This window comes from Poecilia formosa, unplaced genomic scaffold (genome assembly GCF_000485575.1).
Source record: "Poecilia formosa unplaced genomic scaffold, Poecilia_formosa-5.1.2 Scaffold57, whole genome shotgun sequence".
Classification (NCBI taxonomy): Eukaryota; Metazoa; Chordata; class Actinopteri; order Cyprinodontiformes; family Poeciliidae; genus Poecilia; species Poecilia formosa.
This window is the reverse complement of record NW_006799996.1, coordinates 1,166,832-1,186,881: the sequence shown is the minus strand read 5'-3', so window position 1 is coordinate 1,186,881 and position 20,050 is coordinate 1,166,832. Positions and strand designations below refer to the sequence as shown.

General features: G+C 37.5%; 3 protein-coding genes across 6 annotated transcripts in view; all 3 read left to right on the top strand.

Moving 5' to 3' along the window:
* The window catches only part of klhl12 (kelch-like family member 12), a 61,390-nt gene extending 56,922 nt beyond the window's left edge, over positions 1–4,468 (top strand). For all 3 annotated transcript variants that reach the window (XM_016672225.1, XM_007553584.2, XM_007553581.2), the window contains 4 exons: positions 103–261; positions 1,261–1,359; positions 1,427–1,613; positions 3,656–4,468. In XM_016672225.1, coding sequence (XP_016527711.1) covers positions 103–261; positions 1,261–1,359; positions 1,427–1,613; positions 3,656–3,782 — 572 coding nt within the window. In that variant the 3' untranslated portion in view covers positions 3,783–4,468. The remainder of the gene's footprint in view (positions 1–102; positions 262–1,260; positions 1,360–1,426; positions 1,614–3,655) is intronic.
* Positions 4,469–4,582: 114 nt separating this feature from the next.
* On the top strand, positions 4,583–12,485 carry tuba5 (tubulin alpha 5). The gene is made up of 5 exons (XM_007553580.2): positions 4,583–5,573; positions 7,136–7,361; positions 8,367–8,515; positions 9,819–10,499; positions 11,288–12,485. Exons 1-5 carry the CDS (start codon positions 5,571–5,573, stop codon positions 11,573–11,575), a joined length of 1,347 nt encoding a protein of 448 aa, XP_007553642.1. The 5' UTR covers positions 4,583–5,570; the 3' UTR covers positions 11,576–12,485.
* A 4,012-nt stretch (positions 12,486–16,497) lies between these two features.
* Positions 16,498–20,050, top strand: part of kdm5bb (lysine demethylase 5Bb) — a 28,391-nt gene continuing 24,838 nt past the window's right edge. For both annotated transcript variants that reach the window (XM_007553579.2, XM_007553578.2), the window contains exon 1: positions 16,498–16,880. In XM_007553579.2, coding sequence (XP_007553641.1) covers positions 16,728–16,880 — 153 coding nt within the window. In that variant the 5' untranslated portion in view covers positions 16,498–16,727. The remainder of the gene's footprint in view (positions 16,881–20,050) is intronic.

The following is a 20,050-nucleotide window of genomic DNA, read 5'->3' as shown; positions in this document are numbered from 1 at the left end:
CAGGTGGTTTACCACCAAGATAATTCTTTGAAGAATCTGCTTCAGGAATAAAAAAATCAATAATTTATTTAGTCAGCAGGTGTATTATTTGGCTTTCAACAGATATGATCTATGTTGCCGGTGGCTTCGATGGCAGCCGACGGCACACCAGCATGGAGCGTTACGACCCCAATATCGACCAGTGGAGCATGCTGGGAGATATGCAGACTGCTAGAGAAGGAGCTGGTCTGGTGGTGGCCAGTGGGCTGATCTACTGTCTAGGTATGGTGTTCATAAAATGTATTCTTACAACACAGTTGCTTGTATTATTTGTCTTTGAAATGAGATTAAGTTCTCAGAACCTGAACTATATTTAGATGGAGAAAAATGTGTTTTTTCTCTGTGTTTTTATTTAGTTTTTAAAGCGGAATCTATTGTGCAAAATTTACATTTTGAACAACATTTTTGCACCTCCATTTGGGTCTTTACTGCTTCTAAAAACAACCCATGCACTTAAAAAAATGTAAAACACCCAGATTGTCTTTGGAAAATGAGCCATTTCAAAAAACCTCCGAAATGTAATACCACAAATAAGCAGGCACTGCCCTTCACCTAGCAACCCCGGCCAAGTCCAGCCTGTTACTTGGCAACCGAAGCGGAGCTCCAGCATGTTTGGTTAGCTGGTTTTACCACTGTATGCGCGTATGCAATTGCTGCTGGAAAAGACAAGTGTTTTGTTGTTGACTTACCATTCAGTGACAGTCCTGTTCTGTGCTGATTATGTCTGTAGACACTTTGGACTTCTGTTGTTTATATTGCGTCACTTTACAACAAATGTCATCTCAAGGTACTTTGCAAAGCAAAAAAGTAAATTTAATCCAATCATACAGACAAATTCCAAACCATATACACACATATCAACTGATCCCATTTATATAAAAAAAGACAGTCATGTTGAGTTTATTATTCAAATTGGTTAAAAATGTTTTCCATCTAAGGAAACTCAGCAGATTGCATCAAGTCATCAACTTACGGCATTCACTCCTGGACAAATAGGCAGCGACAAACAATCATGCGTTGTTTGACTGACTCTGCAGCAATCCAATGTTAACAGCTGCAAAGCCGTAAAACTGGAGTGAAAAACAAAAAAAAACAAATCAATTTTAATACATGAGAAAATGAAAAAATGTAAAGACAATACAGCTTTAGAAACATGAAATATTACTATAAATACAACCAGTTAACAGATCACATTAATCTAAACAGCTTTCCTCCTTCCAGGTGGTTATGATGGCCTAAATATCCTAAACTCAGTGGAAAGATACGACCCACACACCGGTCACTGGACCAGTGTGACACCCATGGCCACTAAGCGGTCAGGTGAGTTAAGAAAACAGATTAAAACATGAATTTTACTCCTCATCTGAAACATCCAAATTGTCTTCAGGGGCTGGTGTGGCGCTACTTAACGACCACATTTATGTCGTGGGAGGGTTTGATGGCGTTTCACACCTCGACTCAGTGGAGGTTTACAACATCAGGACAGACTACTGGACCACTGTGGCTAGCATGACGACGCCACGGTGCTACGTAGGAGCTACTGTCCTCAGAGGACGACTCTACGCCATCGCCGGGTGAGATTAAACGTCCTAACCTCTCTTAACGTCCCAACTTGGGAGGGATTAGTTTTCCTTTTTAATTTCACCTTATTAGCAGTGGTGGCTACATTTCTGCTAGCTATTTTTTTAGTTGGGGCTTTTGCTAACTTTTAAAACATCTAGGGCACTTGGCTTCCCATAAGTTAATTTTTCTGTTTACATTCTAAAGCGCTAATTTACTATCAGTTGTATAAAGTTCAATATCTGAATTCTTCAAGTAGTTCTGTTTATATTCATGCTCTTATTTTGAAGCGGGTGAAGACTGCTAACGTGGCAGTTCTATTTCCTATTATTTTGTCTCTCTTTTTTTCCAATAACTTTATTTCAAACAAGAATTGTACAGAAACAAAATATATATGTGCAATATATATGCAATATGTAAAAAAATACCCTGTAGTCTGAGGGTTGTTGCCTTCAAGGGAAGACAATTTGAATTGAAGTTAGCGCTTTAGCATTAGCATCCACTGAATACTGTGCTAATAAAGCAAACTCATGTTCGCTTTATCCGAACTCATGTTTATTATTAGCGCTTTAGGGTTATCGCAGCTAGCTTTTTAGTTAGTTGTTCCTATCACTGCTTATTAGTAATGTTTTTTGTTTTAGTAAATCTAATGTGTTTTTTATTATTGTTAGTGCGAGGGGAGGTTATATAAATTACGTTGTAGCAGTGGTTTATTTTATCAGATAGGCTTTGCTCAGACTGACTTTGTTCCTGCTTGTATGTAAAAGACTCCCAACATTAATTTTGCTGTCAGCTGCAAGGCGCCAACGCTGAAAGCATCAACTAACATCTCCACATTATTCTGACATTCGTTTGTCAGAATCACAGAGCAGAGTCACGCTGGGTGGTATATGTTGTATTTTTTGCACCATATAAGCTTTCACAGCCATGAAGCTCAAACAAAGTCTTTACATCCCATTTGTCAACAGTACTTAAAGAAACACGCCTCCTCCAAGCAGAACTTCACAATGGTTTAACAATAAATGGGTTTTCTTCACTATTTAGTCTTTCTGTGTTTTATTAGAGATTTATTGAACAAAGAAGGCCTAAACTGTAATTTATTATGTACTTTTACATGTATTTTAGGTCTGTCCTTCTATTTTTTTTCTCAGTTATGATACAGTGTCTTTAATGAAACAAAGCAATGCAGGCAAATACTGAGGAAATGTATGTAAACTTCTGATTTTGAAGACATTGAATACATTTTATTATTTTTTAATTCGGAAATAAAAAAATGACAATTTTGGTCATTGTAACTGGCTTAAAGAAAGAGAAGTTTGAAGTTTTAACTTCAGACAGTGAGAAGAAAATTATATGTGTATTTTTATTCTGGTTTCAACTGTTAAAAAAAAAAAAAAAATCTTACATCCTACATTTTACACAGTTTTGTTCTTCTATTTGGGTCTCTACTGTTTCCAAAAACACCCAGCCATTTGTTTGGCAATAATTCAATGTTTTTTGGTGCCTGGAAAGTGAGCCATTTAAAAAAAACTCTTTTTTCTTACGTGACAACGGATAGGCGCTGCGCCGTTACCTAGCAACCCAACCTGAGCCCAGTCCGTCTCCTAGCAACCGGCGGCTTAGAAACACCTCTTTCTGAGACAATGAAATCTCATTATCTAAGAATTATTTTGTGCATTAACGTGTTTTGTTTAACCCATAGGTCAATCTTAACCTGTTCAAGGAAGCATAATAAGTCACATTTACACAGAAATATTAAAATTATGTAACAAAGATGTAACTACAAAATCAGTTTTCAAATGGGAATTTAATTCATTAAGTTAAAAAACGATATCCAGACCAATAAAGAAAATAATTGCCTCGCTGTTAAATTCTAAATAAATTGTAATTAATCACGTTTTTCAGTGTGTTCATTTACTACATGCAGAGCTGTTACTGCCTGACATTTAAAATCAAGAAATCACAACATGAAGTAGGGTAAAAAAAGAACTCAAAACAGGTCAGAAACAAAGTATGAGTGCATAGTGGAGACTCAGTGCCTCTGTTTCTCCCCTAGATACGACGGGAACTCCCTCCTCAGCAGCATCGAATGTTACGACCCAGTTATCGACTCCTGGGAGGTCGTCACCTCCATGGCAACCCAGCGGTGCGACGCGGGAGTCTGCGTTCTGCGAGAGAAGTAACCCTGGGTCCAGAAGAAGGACGAACACAGGAGGACAGGCAGCTAGACGTTTTCTAAAATGTCACTACTAACAGAACCACGAAGGAAGGGATGCCAAGTTGCCAGAATATGCAAGCGGAGGGTTGGGACTGCGCTACAGAGATTGAGACTTTGCGTCACTTTCAAGGAGCCCATCGCCACTTGCATGAGTCTACAGTGGTGTCTGTTGTCACATGTGAGATTATTTTTTCAGAAGTGCAATATATTTTTACCCATCAAAAGAAAAACTGTGGAGCAGATTAAGACTCCTGCTGCTATTTGCCTTATAACTTTCACCTGCATCAAACACGTTGCCTCCCATCTGACTGATATTACATTGTCTTATTATGGAGTGAACTGATTCAGCATATGCATGCTCATCAGTGCGCAATAATGTAAATGGGACTTTTAGATGGAAATCGCTTTAACACGGAAGGTTTATTTCTTTCAATCAAGTTATATTTTGAAATGAATATTGGTTTAGAACACGACTGAACTGTGCTACTTGATTCGTATATTTTTTTTCTCCAATTCGACGACATTGAGAGATCAAGGTCTTGCATATCAGATGCATGTAATTTTTTAAAGATTTAGACAAACATGTAGGACACAAAGCCTGAATGTCACTGTCGGCTGGAAAGCAAAATAAAAGTTCTCACAAATTGTCAATTTGGGAGACAAATTGTTGCATTGTTGATTCATGCAATGAGTCAGATAAGATAACATTTCAAATCGGCTCTATACCAGGCAGTGCATTTCACAAAGTCAGTTAATCGGTGTTTTAACTGCCGTACAATCCTAGCACAAATTCCCTTCATATTTCTTGTTTTAAATTACAATGTTAAGTGTTTATTGTTGGGTCAGGAAATGTTCTCAAGCATTTTAATTTGGTAGAATCCACATTAATTTTTTATTTTTAACCTGCAAGCATAGTGCTGTGAAGTACGGTTTTGTTCTTTTGTCTAGTCAAGCTCAACAAAACAGACTCAATGACTTTATTTTCAAAGGACTTGGCGAGTTTTCTCAGTGTTGAAGTTCTCTTAAGGTTTTGCCCTAAAAGAGGCAAAATGAATAAGTTGCAGCAAATAAAAACACATAGTTGATACTTCATCAGTCTCATCAGTATATAAATTAAAAAGTTTAGGTTTAAATGTGGAGTTTAAAACATTAATGTCCCAATACTAATTAGGTTCCAATTAAAGTTGGAACCTCATTAAAAAGCTTAGGTCCCAACACTGAGCCTTGTGGTACTCCATATTTTATGTTTTGAGCTCTAAGTCTTCAATAAACTATAAAAATGGTTTTCTGGTTAAGTATTCAACAACTTGAGAACTACGACTCTTTTTCTTTTCCTGTTGCCATTTTAATACAAGTACAAAAAATAAGTACATACTCCGTATTTCTTTATAACTGCTCAGATTAATGAAAACTCCAAGCTATTACATTAAATCCAGATATAATTAGTTTTTTTTCTGATTCTCATCCATCAAGCTTTTCTGACACAAAGTTTGGTAATGAATGAAGATTTCAGACACTTCCACGAACAAAAGCGAAGTTCTGCGTATTTTTCTTTGTGTGTGAGAAGTGGAATGATGTTGAAGGAAAGTTACAGTCGTTCCCTCCCTCCATCCATCTGCCCCCTCCTCCTGAAGCCTAAAATAAAAAGCGATGCACAACGCCGCGCCAAGTCGGATGAGACGCGTCCCGGGACATTACAGGGGAATTTCACTGTCTGCAAAATAGTTTTCTTTCATCACCTGGATCAATCAACATGGTAAGAAAAAAAAGTTGTTTTTTTTAATGCATCATTCTTCTGTTTATTTTCACTGAATTACCTGGTTGCAATATGTCATATTTTACCCAATCTGAAAATATAATGAGGCCAAAACTAGACTTTACTTGCGAATGTGCAAGATTGAGGAGAAAACAGTTTTACGTTTTAATCCTTTTCAGTCTGGTTGTTTATCTTACAAATGTCATTCAACAGTGAAAAATCATCTAATGGGATGTTCTCCCTCCAGCAGAGACGACATCAAATTCTCAGCATGTTGAAACACGACTGCTGGAAAAACAACAGACTGCTATAATAAAGCTAGTCTCTGCTCAACTTTTTTTTTTTTTGACTGTAATCCAAATTACTGAATGCCATTTGTTTTTATAACTTAAAAATGCTTTTACATAAATTAGCGAAAAGGCCCATTTAAAATTAATTCAATTCAGTTTATTTGTATAGTGCCAATCAGAGGTGGCAACTAGTTATATTTACTCAGTTGCATTTACTTGAGTAACTTTTTTGAAAACAATTTCAGTTAGGAGGAGTTTTAGAATGCAGTACTTTTTATTTTTACTTGAATAAAGTTTCTGAATACTGACTGTAACTTCATCAACAACATATTTTAACCAAAATTCACCATGCAAGAAAACACACCTGGAGTTTATGTTAGAGTGGGACCTCTTGTTTATACTCGAGCTTTGTTTTTCTTATTTTATTTTCTATTATGTATTTGAAGGTCAAGAAGATCCAGTATTATATAATGTCACAAAAAGTACATATACATATACACACACTCCCTCCTGTAAGTACTAGTTTAGTTGAAGTGTTTCCTTCTGCCTAAATAATATTTTTGTCATTTCTGTCTTTAAAATATCAGAATTTGCACATGATTTTAGACTTTGTTTTTGTCTAAAAAAACAAATACTGCATTTTTAAATGCAGTATAAAATCAGTGACCTTTTTATGAAACACTTTTTACTCTTGAGTAATTTCTTGGACCACTACTTTTTACTTTTACTTGAGCAAAAATATTTTTTAATATATTTTAGTGATACTCTTACTTCTGTACAATTTTTGGTACATTTGACTTTTTTTTTTTTTTTAGAAATATTCAATAATGCCTGCTTAAGTTTTCTTTGCGTGTTTATTTTAATTAAATCCAACCACATAATGCAAATAAATAAGAAACTGATCATTTAAAACAATTTTCCTTTTATAGATTTTTTTATATACAAAAGTAAAATTTGTAATAATTAGATCTACATTAAATTATATAAGTATTGACTTTAAATTAAAAAAAAATTACATTAAATACTTTTGACAATTGTAACATTTTAATTATTGTACCTTTCTTTACCTTAATTTAATATTTAGTATATTTGTTTCCTCAGGACTACACATGGTTTTATTTATTTTTATACATTACTCATCTTATGAAGCAGTTATTAGTTGCCCTTTAATATCCTTATTCTTTAATGTTTGTGTTGGAAGTGACTGACTTGTCTCTTTTCTGCGTCTTTTGCTGCCGGAAACATTAATCTTCTTTACATTTTCCTCCACAGAGAGAGTGCATCTCCATCCATGTGGGCCAGGCAGGCGTTCAGACTGGAAATGCATGCTGGGAGCTGTTCTGCCTGGAGCACGGCGTCGGTCCTGATGGCGTTTTCCTGGACGGTCCTGTAGCTCCGAATTGCCGTGAAGATCCGTTCAACACTTTCTTCAACACTGGGAGTTTTGGTCGTCACGTTCCCAGAGCGCTCTTCGTCGACCTGGAGCCCACAGTGATCGGTGAGCACATCTTTACAGAAGTATTAAACTAATTTTCATTTTAAAATTCTTTCCCTTCCTCTTTTCTGTCTTCTCACTTGAAGTTTTAGTTCTTTGCTACAACACATTTTGAGAGATTGCTATGTTTATTTAATGTTCTTGGTAAAATAAACATCTAAAATTTCTCTGATTAATTGATTTCGCTGGCTGAAAGTCAGTCTGAGGGAAAGCAGCTCAAAAAGCCCACATTTGATATCTTCACCAGGGCCGTTTCTAGCCTTATGGGGACCCAAAGCGAGATGCTGTTGGGGACCCACAAAAATGCCACAGTCTGTTACTTTACAAGCAAAACAGGATACAGTTAAAATTACACATCCTTAGATGAATATGACTGATTGAAACTATAATACAACACTGCAAAAACACAAAATAAGTGATTTTTGTCTATTTTCTAATGCAAATATCTTAGCATACTTGGAATAAAACAAAACTAGCTTGTAAATAACTTTTCAGCAAGATATTGGAATACATTATTCCTTAATCCTGATAGAAAAAGTACTAGTTCTATAGGCAGATTATTTCACTTATAACATTTTATAATTGAGATAATCTCCCAATGAAACTAGTACTGTTTCACCAATATTATGGAATTATTTACTTAAAACAAGCTTCTATATCTTGCTGAAAAGTTACAGATAAGTTAGTTCTGTCTTATTTCAAAGTGTACTAAGATATTAAACCAGACCAAAAATACTTGCTAAGACATTGTTTAAAGTGAAAACATCAACCCTATATATGTCAAGAAAAAAAGACAAATTTTGAGAGCTTAAAAGTTTCTGCTATAAAATCTGAATAAACAATAAGGCATAAAACCTTGAGGACTGGATTTTGTGGCATATTTTTTGTAGAAAATTTCTGAGTTTTTTTGCAGACATTTACCCATGGTTAAAGCAGCCAGGTGAAATGAAGACTGAAGCAGAAATCCACTTAGATTCTGCCTGTTCTGAATTAAATTTTTCTCTCCAGACGAAGTGAGGGTCGGGAAGTACAGAGAGCTCTTCCATCCTGAGCAGCTGATCTCTGGAAAGGAGGACGCGGCCAACAACTATGCTCGAGGACATTACACCGTCGGGAAGGAGATCATCGATGGAGTCATGGAGCGCATCCGGAAAATGGTCAGTAATTAAATGTGGCAGTAGGGCTGGACAATACTTCGTAATAGACATGTGATCAGTATCAATAGATAATACTTTTGATAGAATATTCAATATATAGAATATTGACTGAACTCCTTTCAAAGACTGCACAGCATTCTGGAAGATGTAAGCAGAGGAAAGGCTCTAGCCGGCTAAGGAAGCTTGGTGGCATCACCTAACTCACTCACTCTGAGGTTGCCTAGCAACTCATTCATTCTATGGTTACCTAGCAACAACCTGCTGAGTTAACTTGCACAGCAGCAGTGTAAGGTTCCGCCACTTTGCCTCATAACTGCTTAAAAGCAAGAAACAACAGCGTGGAGTGAAAACTGTGGATAAAAGAGGAATAATTATGTGAGAGTAAATCTGAATTTTGTTGATCAGAGTAGTGGCTGTTTTGTTTTTTTGATATATGGAAAATACAGTTTGAATCAAAAGCTCATTCTCATTCTGAAAGAAGTTCAAAATAGGTTAGATAGTAACCATAATTACTATCGTAGGCTGCGTTCAGATTCCACCCTGAAGTGACCCAATTCCGATTTTTTTGACGTAATGCGACCTGTATCTGATCTTTTCGTGACAGTCTGAACAATACAAGTCGGATTCTTTTCGGATGTGACCCGGGCCACTTGGGTATCCCATATGAATCCAATTCAAATGTGACCTAACGTCCAGGTCGCATCCATTTGACCTGACCATCATTGATACTCGACAAACATCACTAGTCTGCGGGAAGAAAAACAACCATGACAGACTGTAATGAGGATTAAGTTGTTAATATCCTGCTCCAGTTGGTCAACAACTTCAAATGTGTAAACTATCCTCCACCCTTAGCATCCATGTTTACTTCCACAAACACTGAGCACTTCTTTTTATGGCGGTTGGGAAAACACAGAGAAGGCAGACATTATTGCGCCCTCTACTGCGCATGCCGGACACTTTCAAGTTGTTTGCCTGGTCACACTGGAGATCACATACAAGTCGCATATATTTGGAAGAATGAACGGCCACGGCAAAAAAATCCAATTTGACAAAAAATCGGAATTGGGTCACTTCAGACTACAATGTGAATGCAGCCTAACAATAACTTAGAGCAAGCAATGTAATGAACAAGTATTTTATAGCCCATAAACCTATCCAAACCTGTTCAAGGAAGCATGTAGGTCACGTTGAGGTTTGCAACAGGATAAAATGTGAAAAGGTTCAAGTCTTTTATTTTACCTACTGATACTCCTGAATGATTGGCTGTACTTTTTGCCCCCTACTGCCTTTATCTTCTCAGACGGATCAGTGCACAGGGCTGCAGGGTTTCCTCGTCTTTCACAGCTTTGGAGGGGGCACCGGCTCCGGCTTCACCTCACTCCTAATGGAGCGTCTCTCACTGGACTACGGCAAGAAATCCAAGCTGGAGTTTGCCGTCTACCCAGCGCCCCAAGTTTCCACTGCGGTGGTGGAGCCCTACAACGCCATCCTGACCACCCACACCACGTTGGAGCACTCTGACTGTGCTTTCATGGTGGACAACGAGGCAATTTACGACATCTGCCGCCGCAATATGGACATCGAGACTCCCGGCTACATCAACCTCAACAGGCTGATCGGTCAGATCGTTTCCTCAATCACCGCCTCGCTTCGCTTCGACGGCGCTCTCAACGTTGACTTGACGGAGTTCCAGACCAACTTGGTCCCGTTTCCACGCGTCCACTTCCCACTGGTTACCTACTCGCCCATCATCTCGGCTGAGAAGGCCTACCACGAGCAGCTGACCGTGGCGGAGATCACCAGCTCCTGCTTCGAACCAACCAATCAGATGGTGAAGTGTGACCCTCGTCGCGGCAAGTACATGGCATGCTGCATGCTGTACAGAGGGGACGTTGTCCCGAAGGATGTGAACGCCGCCATAGCTAATATAAAGACCAGACGCTCCATCCAGTTTGTTGACTGGTGCCCCACTGGCTTTAAGGTTAGCTCCACAGGACTAAGCTTAGAAATAAAACAAAAAGTATGGAAATTTGTTTCTTTCCCAACTTTGTTCCATGTCTCGTCTCTGTCTGTCCTTCCTTCTTATGTCCTTTCTTCCTTGTATCCTTCATTTCTTATCTTCATTTTTTGCTTTATGCTCCCTTCATACTTCATTCATTGCTGCTTTGTATAATTCTTCCTTCTCTTTGCTATATCCTTCCTTTCTGCATTCATTCCTTCATTCATTCTTTCCTTCCTTCCTGGTGTCCTTCCTTCCTCGTTTCTTACCTCTATTACTGTCTTGTCATTCTTCTTTTTCTTCACTATCCTGCCTTCCTTCCTTGTGTCCTTGCATCCTTGACCTACCTGCATTCCTTCCTTGCAAGGAACAATATCTGCCTTGTTGCAAGAAGGGAATGAAGGTAGATAGTCTACCTTCATTCCTTAGTTGTTTCCTACGTTTATTCCTTCCTTGTATCCAGCCTTCATTCCTTCCTGGTCTACTTCTATTCGTTCCTCGCATTGTTGCTTCCTTTTTTGTGTCCTTCCTCTATTGCTGCCTTGTCATTCTTCCTTTTATTCACTCTACCTTCCTTGTGTCCTACCTCTGTTCCTTAGTTGTGTCCTACCACCATTGCTGCCTTGCCATTATTCCTCCCCTTCCTTCCATTCTTGTCCCATCTCTGTTCCTTCCTTATCCTTCCTTCAATGTGTCCTACCATCCACGTGTCCTTCCTTATCAGAAAAGTGACTCAAGATCTCTTGTAAGTGTTGTCTTCCCATCCACAGGTGGGCATTAATTACCAGCCTCCGACTGCGGTGCCCGGCGGAGACCTGGCCAGTGTTCAGAGGGCGGTGTGCATGCTGAGCAACACCACCGCCATCGCTGAGGCCTGGTCCCGCCTTGACCACAAGTTCGACCTCATGTACGCCAAGCGTGCATTCGTTCACTGGTACGTGGGTGAAGGCATGGAGGAGGGGGAGTTTGCCGAAGCCCGAGAAGACCTGGCCTGTTTGGAAAAAGATTACGAAGAGCTGGGTCGGATGAGCTCCGACTCTGAAGATGAAGAAGTTTAATATCCAGATATTTCTAAATATTTTCCAAGTTGGAGCTAAATAGAAAGTATTAGAGCCTTGTAAAGTATTACTTTTCCAAGCCTGTTGTTTGAAAAGGCACAAAGTGAAACCAGATTTTAATTGTACTTTGAAATGAACTGAAATTAAATTTGTTTTGCAGGAACACAATGAGATGCTCCTTAAGTAAGGTGCTAGCTTCATCATTTACTTCTAATCTCACTATTGTCTTTTTTAGAAATTGTAGAAAATGTAAGCTAAAATCACACAAGATACTTCATAGTTTAAAACTTATAACACTGTTACACATTACTTTGGTATTAAATCTGTTTTTTGAGGGGGAAAGTATGTACCACCTATGTTTTTAAATGTCTTCTTCTTGCTTTTATATCACATTTAAATTGTCAAGTTTAATTTTAGACTTATTCAACTTAAATGAATACAATAAGTTATTTTTAATGATGAATTTATTTATTAATGAGGGGAAAAAACTCTTACGGAAGCACTTAACTGCCACAGCTAAGAAATTAATGCAAAAGCAGTATCTCTCGTGACAAGGAGATTTAAAAATACATCCCCCTTATAACGTCTTACTCTTTCTTCTAAATCAAGGGTTTCCAAAATTTTTCAATACAGCCCCATAAACACTATCAGCGTCTGGGGGGGTCACCCCTTTTGTAAACCCACAGACAGTGCTACAAAATATTTAAAGAAATATGAACTTTTCTCATATATAAATTCCCTATTTAATAACTATTACATTCGTTTAACATAAATGCTGCCTCATGCCTTCTAATTTTAGTTGGCCATGAGTTCTTTCGGTTTTTGCAGATAGACGTTTCCATTTCGCGCTTGCGAGCTTGACGACGAGCAAAGCAGCTTGATAGGTTTAACTGGTAGCCAATCGGAAAGATGAGAATGGCAAACATTTAGATAAATAATTTTAACTTATGTTTTTAATTATTTAAAAATAGACTATGTTTTATAATCTAATTCTATTATTAAGAATTTGTAATTAAAAAATATTAAATTTTTCTGTTTCCTCTAGCTTTCTGCGGCACCATAGCGCCCTCTGGTGGCTGCTATTTTAAAAACACTTCTAGACATGACCGTTCTCATTTAAAGAAGAGCATGTTTTGGCTTTGACTATATTTAAAACTTGTTAAATCAAGACCACAAAACATTAGTTAAAAAGATAATGTTTCTTGTTATGATCAGTTTTATGTCACAGTTTCCTCTTTTAACATAAGAGGAAACTTTTGTTAAAAGAAAGTTTTACTGCTCATATTTTCCTAGCTTTGGGTGTTAAATGCTTCCCTTGTTTCTTTTCTTCTTTCTTTATTGTTTATTTTCATGGGGACAAGTGATAAGTATAAACAAAATCATAACACCACAACATTTGTAGATGTGATGAGATTTACTAGTTTACACTTTAAAAATAATAAATTATAAAATATCATACATAACATAGATCCTAAGATTAAATTCAAACAGACCACGATGAAAAAAGGGCAGTAACGTCTCCCTAATCCAGCTATTGTTATGCCATCCTGCTTTCAGGTGTTTGCAGTATGTGGCGATGAGTCTTTTTTTACATTTCTGAGGCAGGATTTGATCCTCCCTTTTCGACAAATTTGTTGCATTTCAGCCGGATTGGAGAGTTGTTGAGTGTGAGGAATCTGTTTCAGATGACTCCACATCTTGACCCTCCAAGTTTGGACTTTTATTTTGGTTCTTGTTGGCTTTAGATCATTGTGTTGCTGCATAACCAAAGTATGTTTGTGGTTATAGTCTTGTACTGACGGCCAGCCATTCTCCTGGGGGATTTACTTTTTTATGTTTTATGTTTCTCCCATTACACCTGACCCTCAAAACATACACTACTTGTCTTACTGCCAGCACAATTTTCTTTTTTCTAACATGTTGTCTTAGTTTTATACCAGATGTAATTGAATACACACTTTCCAAAAAGTCCCTCTTTGGTTTTCTTAGTCATCTTAGCATTTTCCCAAAAAAACCTTTTGGGAATTAGCAGGACATTTTATTGGAGAGTTTCAGATGGACCTTCGTGTTCTTTTTAGTCAGCAGATTTTCCCTTCATACTTTCCCATGGTTGTAGTATTTCCTCAGTTTATGGTTCATCCAATCACAGCAAGTCATTATGAAGCAGCAATGCAACCCAAACCATTACTGCTATCACATTTGCCTGTTGGTATGGTGTTATTTATCTGAAAGTCTGTTATAGTTTTGTGCCAGACGTAAAAAGAAACCCACTTTCCAGAAAGATCCACTTTGTTGCATTTAGGAAAATGTGATCTTTTTCGTCCAATATGACTTTTGCCTTTAAACTCTCCCATGGAGGCCATTTTCACTCAACTCAGGGGATACCTGCGTTGCTTTACATGTTCCCTTTTGACCTCTTGGATGACTTATTGGCTGGAATTTATATTGCTTTATGAAGTCGGAGGACTCCAAAGTGCTTTACACTTCAATTAGTCATGAACACATTGACACACAGATGGCAGTAAAATAAAGTGCAAGTTTTCTCCCACAGAAGGAGTTTACAGTGAAGCCAATTGGAAAGTCATCACAATATGTATGGAGATGGTTGACAGAAGTCCAGTTCATTAGTTAAAATGGTGAGATCGGTTGCTGTATATGGTTTGGAGATGACCAACAAAAAGACATAATGTTTGAAGGGTAAATTAAAGTTTCAAGTCAGGAATGTGCTTGTGCAGACCACCAAAAGCAGAAAAAATAAAAGGTTTTTGTGGTGAAAGAGGACAGATGTGACAGAGGCTGTTTTCTGGAGATGGGGAGAGATGGAGGCAACTCCGTAAGAGAACAGCCAAAGGAAGAAGTAGTAAATGTTTTTGTCAAAAAGTAGAACAATGAGCACCAGCAGATGGTGAGCTCTGACCTGAACATAATGGAGTCAGTCTGAAAGGACAGGAAGAGACCGGCTGAATTCACTGAACTGATTCCTTTGATATGTTCAATCAGTTTGGTGATTCTTTTAAACTCCGCATTATAAACTTTTTTATTTTTAATCAAATGACACACACAAAAAGAAAGTCCTGTCAAATTACAGGAAGTCTTGTGAATATTTATTAAATATTTTGTTTACGTTACGGTGTGTTTAAGCCAACCAACTGCTTTGCAACTGAAAAACATGTCTGTGGTTGTTCTGCTGTTCGGCGGCAGATGTTCCCAACCGTTTGTGAGGAACAACCAATCAAACTTCCCACGTTGGCTATTTAAACAACGAGTCCCGGCCAGCCTCTGAGGTGTCACCTGCTCAAGATCCATCCGCGAGAATGTAAACATATAACATCTTTTTTATTATTCAAATTACTTTTATCCCAATCCATGTGTTTTATTTACCTCTCTTTATGAATCGATATGCCATTACTGTGTGTTGCCACCAGCTGTCAGGTTCAGGTTATTGACGGAGTGGAGGAAAAGTTGGGAGTCGTTACATCAGCTGGTGTATTGCATAGATTTTACACTCATAAAAAGGCGTCGCCTGGTTGGCTGATCGTGTAATGAGGAAAATCAAGAATCCACAAGAAACAGTCTACCATACAAACTGTATCCAAGTAAAAAAATTATGTGTAAAAATATTCATCTGAAGTGCTAAGGTCATATGAACACATCTTAAAGGATGTCTATGTTTTAAAAGTGAAAGTACAGTAAAGCCATGATGCATATTTTCAATTAAACCTATTTTTTTATTACGCAGTAATAAAACCACTGGACTAATTCATAATAAAAAAATAACATTTTATTGTTACTGACTCATTTACATGTGGTTTATGTTCACAAATAGGGCCTACTACTGAATAAAAGAATGAATTTAATATATAATATCATCATCTATGTTTACAATTGGACTTTTTTTTAACAAAGTAATCAGTTTCCTACAATCCATGCATAAGACTCAACAAGCATGTGGAAGAAAGTGATCTAACCTGATGAGAGAAAAGCTGAGTACCACAGTGAAACATGGTGGCGGTAGCATCATGCTTTGGGAATGTTTTATAACAGGGATAGGAAACCAGTTTCCATATCAGAGCGGATGTGAAGATAGACACATCAGGTAACATTTCTAATGAATTAGAATATTACTGAAAAGTTCATTTATTTCAGTAACTCGTTTCAATAAGTGAAACATAGGTTAATTAAACATAAAGATGCTTCTTTCATACCTTTATTTTTCTTAATTATGATGATATTATGCTTACAGTTGATGAAAATATCCATATTTGAAAGAATATTACATAAAGTCATGACCTCCTGCACTTAATAATCTATGTTTACAGAAACTCCGAACAATCTAACTTGGGTCCAGGACAGTAGCCCAAAAGATGCACACCACACTTTTAAGATTGTCCTCTTTTTAATTGTAAGAAGGACGAGCAAGGCACTTTATATTAGTGAAGAATGCTAATAATGAAATAAGAGAAGTGTTCAAACTGAAATCTTTTGGTATGGGTGGGTGGGTTTCAAACTAAAACAACTTTAATTTCATTGCTTTTAACAAAGTTATTTCGAAACTGATTTGATTACCTTATTTAATCAGACGTTGTTTTTAATAATATTTTTATTTGTAACTTTTTAGGACTTTGTAACTGGATCGTTTGTTTCACTTTTGGGTGTTGCCTAATGCGTTATGAGCCTAATAAAAGTCCTTAATTTCATCGCATTTCTATTAAACAATCGGATGTATTCTTTTCCATTACTTCTATTTAAAACGAATAAAGTCAAAAATCTTTTAAGGAAGTTCAATACAAAACAATTAAACACCCGTATACAGCAGTTATTACAGTGTAAGTCTGCAGAGAGTGATGTATCTGCCGAGCATCACGTAGAACCGTGCGGTGACTAGTTTTTTAGGCGGACGTGCTCACTGCCTTGGAACATTCTCTTGACTGTGCGTGGATGTGTGTGTATGTGTTTCGGTTAGATGTGTGTGAGAGCATAATCTGCCTCCTCTCGTGTTGATGTCGACGCGCTGCAGGCCGACTGTGACTGGTGAATAACCGGAACAAAAATTNAAAAAAAAAAAAAAGAAAAAACAAAAACAAAACACCTTCAGCCCGACCGCAGCACGCCGATCCCCTGAGTCACAACTCCGCTGGGTCCCCGAACGACCATGAGCCTGCTTCGGCCGGACGAGTTCAAGCCTCCCCCGGAGTGCCCGGTCTTCGAGCCCAGCTGGGAAGAATTTCGAGATCCATATGCTTTCATCAACAAGATCCGGCCCATCGCAGAGAGGACGGGGATCTGCAAAGTCCGGCCGCCGCCGGTGAGTGCGCCGAGTTGTTTTATTCGGTTTTTGAGGGCGCGGATGCTGAGTTAGTTCGGCTTTAGATGGAACGAGCGCTAGGATTTAAAGGGACTGTTCAACATGGCGGATACACACCGCGGTCCTCATTCTTTGTGCTGCAACCGTTAGCTTCTTCTCATTTACCCTGTATTTAACCCAAATATACTGATCTAGTTGAGGTGTACTAGCAGTTGTGTGTTTGTTGCGGAGTGTTAAATCCGGATCATAGTCGGAGGTCAATAAAGCCTCGGTGGTGGTCCGGTCATTGATCCTCTCTGCTGGCAGGCTAACCTTAGCTATACCTGTCATAATGAGGCTATCAGCTTTGACACCAGCAGCTATGCGGAAGCTATTCGGCTCCTGAAAGCATAGCAAGAAAATGCGGATGATAAAAAATAAAATAAATGACATTAAGCTTCATCTTTTACCGTGTTTGTCCTTTTAATGGCCCTAAAGCCATGAAGCTGACTTTCATAATTATTAATTTATTTAGTTGAAGAGCATCCACAGAGTGAGTCCCATCACTTTTATGGTCACTTTCTAATAAAAACGCGACGCAGAGTGTGTTCAATTTTTCATACACACGTTAATATATACGCATTTTTAACTGTTATGTAAGATGTTCTTGTTAAGTATGGATTTTTAAAAAGTGGAGGAAAAAAGTCCTTTCTCCTAAATGAAGTTATGACCTTTGAAGTATTGCTAAAAACGCAATGTTGCTAAACATTTTTATTGATGCAGGCTATGATAATATGAGCAACCACATAATCAGCCAGGGTTCATGTATGAGCCTGTGTTGAAGGGTGTTGTCCTCCATGTTGGCTTTGTGGTAAGCTGGACTATTGAGTTGAGTCTTCCATCTGGCCATTTTGTCTGTCAGTGGGGGATGTTGGCCACAGACTTAAAGCAAAGTACTTGGGGCTCATTTTGTTACTTTGGGTGTTTTTGACCCCCTTCTTCTTCTTTTTTTTTTAAAAAAGAAGTGTTTACATTACAAAATGATCTACAGGGTTGTGAGAAAGTATATCCTCCTGTACAGACTTCTTACGTTTTTATTGTTTTTGTCCCATTTAAGCAGATTTTAACACCAGTCAAAAATCAGCTGAGTAAATAAAACATGTGGGTTTTCAAGTTAAGGTATCATTTAAGCTTTATGTACCATTCTGAACCTTTGTGAAAAAACGTAGTCACTCACTAATCCAAATAATCTGGTGACAACTATGTATATTGCCCCATTCTTCTTTTGTGAATTGTCTTAATTTAGCCACACCAGAAAGTTTCAAAGAATTGAACAACTTGTTTAAAATCATGGCACAGCATCTCAATCAGATATAAGTCTGCGATTTGACTCACCTGCTACATAACTTTAGCTATGTTTTTGTTTAGCCATTCAGTGCTAGCCTTGGCCATGTGCTTTTACTCATTGTTCTGCTGCATAAATCAAGTAAGAGGCGAGTAGAAGACCCAAAAATTGTTCTCAAGTAAAAGTAGCATTTCTTTTTTTCACCAGAACAGTCTTTATGACAACATTATGTTGTGTAAAATAAAGTGAATGTGAAAGGAAGCAGCTGGAAGTCTCACTTTTCTACAAGCAGAGGTGAGCAAAGTGCCCAAAAACTGTACTCAAGTAAGAGTAACACTACTTCAGCATATTTTTACTAAAGTAAAAGTAAAAAGCAGCTTTCAAGAAAATATTCAGGTAAGAGTAAGAAAGTATTTAGTCAAATAAAATTTTCATTTGAAATGCAGTGTGTACTTGAGGTGACCTTGAGTGTTGAGAAAGGCATCTACAAATATAATGTACTATTATTATTAACTGATCATAGCATTTGATTTTATACTTAAATTATGTAATGAGACAGAAAAAAGTTTAGTTATGTGTAAATTCTGATGTTTTAAAGCCTAAAAGGGAAAACATACAGATAACTATTACAGATTCAAGCTGATTAAACACTTTTACAAATAAATATATTTCAGTATAAAACTTATGAAACTAATATTTACAGTATGTAATGAATATTAATGTTTGAATGAGGTCAAATACTTCCAGTTTTCACTTGGCCTCTAAATAACGTTTGGATAACAAAGCTTGTGTACAAACAGGAGGTCTCACTTTGACGTAAACTGTAGGTTTGCATCTGGTGCATTTTTAGTTAGAATATGTTTATTCTTCATTCAGTGAAGTTACTGTCACTGGGTACAGTATCCTGAGATTTTACTCAAGTTACTGTATTAATTCTTCATAATATTACGTAAAACATACATAGCTGTAAAACGACTCCTAAAAGTAAATATTTTCCAAGTACCTCTGCTTAAGGCGAGTAAGGTTTTCCTATAGCAAGTCATTACACTTGATAGTTCCAGAGCATTACACTACCACCACCATGCATGACTGTCTGAAGGTTTTTCTGAAATATTGTTAGTTTTATTCCATATGTAAATGGGATATAAACCTTCCAGAATGTTTTACTTTTGTCTCATCAGTCCACTAAAATTATTCCCTGCACTCCAGCAGTCTCTTTATTTCTCTCTCTCTCTCTCTCCCTCTCTCTCTTTCACTCTTATTGTTAAATCGTGAACTCTGACCTTGACCGAGGCAGGTGAGGCCTGCACTGTTTTTTTAGATGTAGTTTTTCGTTCTTTTGCGACTTCCTGGTTGAGTCAATGCTTGCCCTCGGAGCAGTTTTTATAGGCTGGTCACCTCTGGAAGGGCTTCACGTTTCCTTCATTTGTCGATAATGACTCTCACTGAGAATCACTGGAGCTCCAAAACCTTAGAAACGACCTTTTGACCTTCCCCAGACAATCATCTGCTCTTAAATCTGTTTTGACTGAGGCATGCTTCTTGACGTCTTTTAGCCTACTTCATGTTTCTAGACAGGTTCAGTTAAGTAATTTCCTAAATGTGCACATTTAACCCTAATCAGGCCTGGTTGATTCATGTAGCTTTAGTCATTTTAATTAATGAAATTCTGTTTTAAAAACTGCATTTTGTATTTATTCAGGTTATGTTTGTTTAATGGTCTGGACAAGTTTGACAGAAATAAAGTGTGTTAGGCGATTAGTACTGCTTATGTTCTCTATCAGCTGAAATAACCAGTAAACAATCAATATTTTTGTCTATATGATTATTTAAATCCAAAACAAGC

What these genes read in the sequence shown, in the direction of transcription:
- tuba5 (XM_007553580.2), top strand. An exon ending in TGGAGCGCATCCGGAAAATG is followed by an intron (nt 8,516 to 9,818) that starts GTCAGTAATTAA and finishes TTATCTTCTCAG; the next exon opens with ACGGATCAGTGCACAGGGCT. An exon ending in GGTGCCCCACTGGCTTTAAG is followed by an intron (nt 10,500 to 11,287) that starts GTTAGCTCCACA and finishes TCCCATCCACAG; the next exon opens with GTGGGCATTAATTACCAGCC.